General features: G+C 46.2%; 1 protein-coding gene across 1 annotated transcript; it reads right to left on the bottom strand.

The window, feature by feature from the left end:
* Window positions 1-873: 873 nt before the first annotated feature.
* Window positions 874-2,698, bottom strand: LOC121720941 (ankyrin repeat domain-containing protein 34A). Its single transcript, XM_042107449.1, has one exon. The coding sequence runs from the start codon at window positions 2,696-2,698 to the stop codon at window positions 1,124-1,126; it is 1,575 nt and encodes a 524-aa protein (XP_041963383.1). The 3' UTR covers window positions 874-1,123.
* Between the last annotated feature and the right edge of the window lie 1,841 nt (window positions 2,699-4,539).

Raw genomic sequence — 4,539 nt, 5'->3', positions numbered from 1 at the left:
GATTTCTTTTGACTTATCATGAACTGACTGACTTAAATGAAAGTATAGCTCAGGTATAATACAGTAGCTTTTCTTTGATGAGGACACTAAGGCAGATTTCTTAGCTCACGTAATCCACACATACTGTGCACATATGCACACACATACATGCATGCACAGACAGACATTCATACATAAATACAGTCATCCATCCACCCATCTGTGCAGACATACACACAGTGTACAATTTATTATCAGTCACTCTCTTGATTATTACTGAATAGTTCACATTCAGTGTTAATAAAACCTGGGGTTTTGAGACTTCTATCATTTCTATTTCTTGCCTACGATTACAAATAGGAAATTTGTTTGGCTATCTCAAAACCTCAGATTGCATTTTTCACTGCAAGTTTGAAATGACCACTGCACATCAACTAGTTAAGAAATCATTGACTCCGCAGTACAGCATATTGCACAAACATGTTAATTTTTAAAACACAAAACAATGTGTTATTCTGTACAATATTTACAGTATTTCTGTGCTATGCTCTTTTGTTGAAAGGTACTGCATCATTGTACATTTATTGGGCAGATGTACTCTCCGAGATTTTGTCCTTTCTTGTAAACAGAGATGACAGGCTTTCTTTGGAATTTTATTTTTCATACTTTACTTTTAAAGTTGCACTTCAATTTTCTATTTGACACTATAAATCCACGCAAACCATTTTCCATAGATTCAATTTATGGATCTAACTGCTCTGGTTTGTATGGTTAGCAGATTATACTGACTAGTACTACAACTGACAGGTATTTTTTAAGATTGATTTGCTCATATTGACCACATTTAGTTATTAATATTGTAACATCAAGTTAACAGAATAAACGCATCCCTAGTCTCCCTCTCTGGTACCAGTGAGGGGAGAGGAAATCTGGGGTTGAAGAGAGCTGGAGACTCTCAGTAAACATGCTTTTCCTTGACTAAGCTTCAAAGACAGTTTCTACTTTGGATTGCACAAAACATCTTTTGTAAACATTCAACTCTTTAAAATGCTTACACAGCGCGTTTGTTTTAAAGTACTAAATAATAGGCAACAGGATCTTATCTTCACTGTACTTCCCGAACAAAGTGCCCATGGTACATGTGTTAGTCCCCACTAAACTCAATCACCTTCTCTGCCAGAATTTCTTGGAAAGTTGAGAGCTGTTTCATTTGCTCAGTCTGCATGGAGTGCCTTCTCATCAGCTTTTTCTTCACCTTAAATTCATGGCCTCGTTTGGGCGAGGCCGGCGCCACGGGCAGCAGGATCTTGCTCCCTGAGTGGACGGGGGAAGTGGCTTTGCCATTTGTGCGGATGTCGGGAATGGGGCGCTGGGGGTTCACGTTGAGAGGGGGCAGGAAGCCAGGCCGGGTCTGGGAGATGTGGTCCAAGAGGAGCGTGCCGGACCCTCTGCGCTCCAGGAGCCCTGGCTGCCGACGCCTCATGGTGATCGGGGACACGGAGTTGGGAATGCTTTCCAGAGACTCCCTGGACGAGCTGACCAACAGGGAGAGCGGCGAGGCGTTATACTTGCGCCGTTCCACGGACATCCGCCCGGAGTCTGGCGAACCCGGGATGGACTCCGGACACAAATGTGTGTCCGATTCGTAGTGTTCCATGCGCATGAGTTTGGGATGGGCCAGCCCACGGAGGGCTACTGGGAGCGGAGGCGCGGCCTCCTGCGACTCAGGGGCAGTGTTCCTCCGGTACAGTATCTGGTGCTGCTGGACCTTATCCGCCCAGGACGAGCCGCAGAGGCTGGCGCAGTCCTCCGAGCATGAGCGATCGATGAGCTTCGTCAAGCACGGATCGTGCGTCTCAATGCTGTGTCTTCGAGACAGCAGGGGTCGTCCTGGACCCGAGATGGACATGCCGTTCATCGCTGCGATCACCTTCTCTTCTTCACCCTCGACTTTCTCCTGCGTGGCGCCGCTGAGCACCGAGGGCGCCACTAGCCCCCAGGGCTCTGAGTTGAGCCTCTTCAGGAGTTTGCGCGGAGGGGGTCTCTTCTCACCCGGCAGTCGGTGGGAAGGTAGCGGTAGAGCGGCAGTCAGTGCAAAGCTGAAGATGCCGTCCTCCTCCTCTGCCGCTGAGGGCGAGTTCACCGTGCGGATCTCCACCTCTGACGGGGACATGCATGAGACGGGCGAGAGCTTGTCCACGACCCCCGGCGAGGGCGGCGAGTTGAGGTACTGTTTCGTTTTCTTGGTGCCTGAGGGGGACGTATCAGTGGTGATGATAATGACCTCTTTGCCCTTGGCCTTGCAGACGTCCAGCAGGATCTGCAGGGTGTCCCGGTCACCCTTGTTGATGGCGTGCACCAAAGCAGACGAACCCGAGTAGTCCTTCAGGCTCGGATCAGCCCCGTTTTCCAAGAGCAAGGCAACCACCTCCTTCCCCGCCTGTCCTGCGCACGCGTGCATAAGAGCAGTTCGACCCGATTTGTCGGGGATGTTCGGGTCAGCCCCCTTTTCCAGGAGGTAGCGGATCATCTTTTGCCGAGTCTGATCATCTTCGTAGCTGGCCAAGCAGGCGGCGGCGATCGGCGTCTCTCCTCGCTCATTACCCTCGTTGATATAGGCTCCGCCCTCCAGCAATAAACGAGTCAGTCGCATCTTGCCTTGGAACACAGCCTTGAGCAAGGCATTACCCTCTATATGCAGAGGTCCTCCGTCCCCCATGATGCCTCTTCTGTCTCTCTCGTTGTCCTTTGCGACTCCTTATAACCTGGAAGGGTCTTCAACACTCATTTGGCATTCTGAGCGAGATACCAGATGACCTGAACAGGGAAGATAAAATGACACTGCTGACAATACAGCCATACAACCTCATGTTTATATGGACATTGTTTTGTGTGCTGCAAGGAATAATCATAAAGGAAGTTTATGTTATCAATCCACTTTGCGCCTCCTTAACAGTACACTATCGGTCTTGTTATGTGTTGCCTTTGCCGAACCGAGGAGAGGATCAGAAGTCCATGAGACGCCTTCCTGAATAACAATAAGACTCTTGTGTCGTAAAGAACAGGGTGGGAGTTGACAGGGTTTGGGTGGGGGAGACCCGCGCATATAGTGATAGTGATATGTTGACACCATTGCATGGAAGGACAGGAAGGTAACACGCAGTAGGGGCTTATTTAATAACAATGGCACAGATAAAAACAATGATCACAACAAAATAAATAATAAAGCATACTGTTGTGCATAATGTATCATATCAGATGTGTTGTGATGTACTGCATATATCTACCGCTGATCTATAACAGAAGACTGTTTATACATGGTGAGACTGGCTTATGGTGACCTGTGAAATGGGGCATACGATTTGCAGTCCAATGCAGAAAGTGTAGAGAAGACCAATGTCATAATAAACCTTCTTTGCAAATATTGATGCATGCACCACTCTAACAGCTGCAAATGGCTATTCCTGCCGTCTCTTATTCTAACAGTGCACATGAAATAGCCTTTAAGCTATTCAATGAACATTTATGTACTTGGCAGGCATCACTATTGTGTCTAGCAAAACTTCTGGGTTGTTTCGGTTGGCTTTGGAGTCCAACAAAGGACTCTTGTCTCCAATATATCAGTGTGAATAATGGATGGATGGAGGGATAGAGCAGTGATGGTTACATAACATTTTCCAAATGGCCTCAAATACTGTATATAATGAGTCAGATCAAAAGGGCTCATCAATTTAAATTGTGAAATCATGACATACTGTATGTGCACTCCAAGAACACAGGCAGCACCTCCCTCACCCGCGTTTTGGAATAGACCTGTCCAGAAGTCCTTGCCTCTTGTCTAATAGGCATACATGGCAATACTTCACACAGTGGACTTGTTTGACCTGCATAAGTATGCTGTTGACTTTGGGCGTCTCGAATCTGCTCTGACCGCCAAACAGTCTGGCAATGTCCTCAGCAGAATGCTGATTATGTTGTTCGTCAGTGTGAAGGGCTTTGCAGTCTGCTAAGGCAGGGCAACCTCACTTGTTAGCTACTGTGTGTGGGATCAACAGGACAGCTGTGATAATTCTTCTCTAATTATGCTTTCAGACCTGTCAGGATGACCCTCTTGTTATTGCTTCCTCTTCAGTAAACTAAGACTGATGGGAGGCCATTAAAGCTTCTAGCAAAATCATGCACTTCCACACAGAAAGTTTATGTGATGCTCACCATTGTAATATTATGTGCAATATATTTGACCTCGTGGCAATGGGACCGCAGTACGAATGAGAACAAAGCAACATTATGTAATGCATATTATTAAAGTCCCAGAGGATATTTTAGTATTCAACAACATTAATTTCAGACATAGCTTGTTTTTGTACTCATGCTATTAATTGCAATGTGAAGAACAATCATATTTAACAAGAAATCCCTGCTGAGATGTTAATATTTTGGCATGGAGTCTGCTGGAATAAACACTGATAGCCACACATAAAAGGAGCAGTCAGTCACAGCCTCCTTAAGCATATAAAAGGAGAATGAACATGGTGTTTATACCAGGTAGCTGAGTTTTAA

Source organism: Alosa sapidissima, chromosome 10 (assembly GCF_018492685.1).
Source record: "Alosa sapidissima isolate fAloSap1 chromosome 10, fAloSap1.pri, whole genome shotgun sequence".
Lineage (NCBI taxonomy): Eukaryota > Metazoa > Chordata > Actinopteri > Clupeiformes > Clupeidae > Alosa > Alosa sapidissima.
The sequence above is the reverse complement of the archived record's forward strand: the minus strand, read 5'-3'. Positions and strand labels throughout refer to the sequence as shown.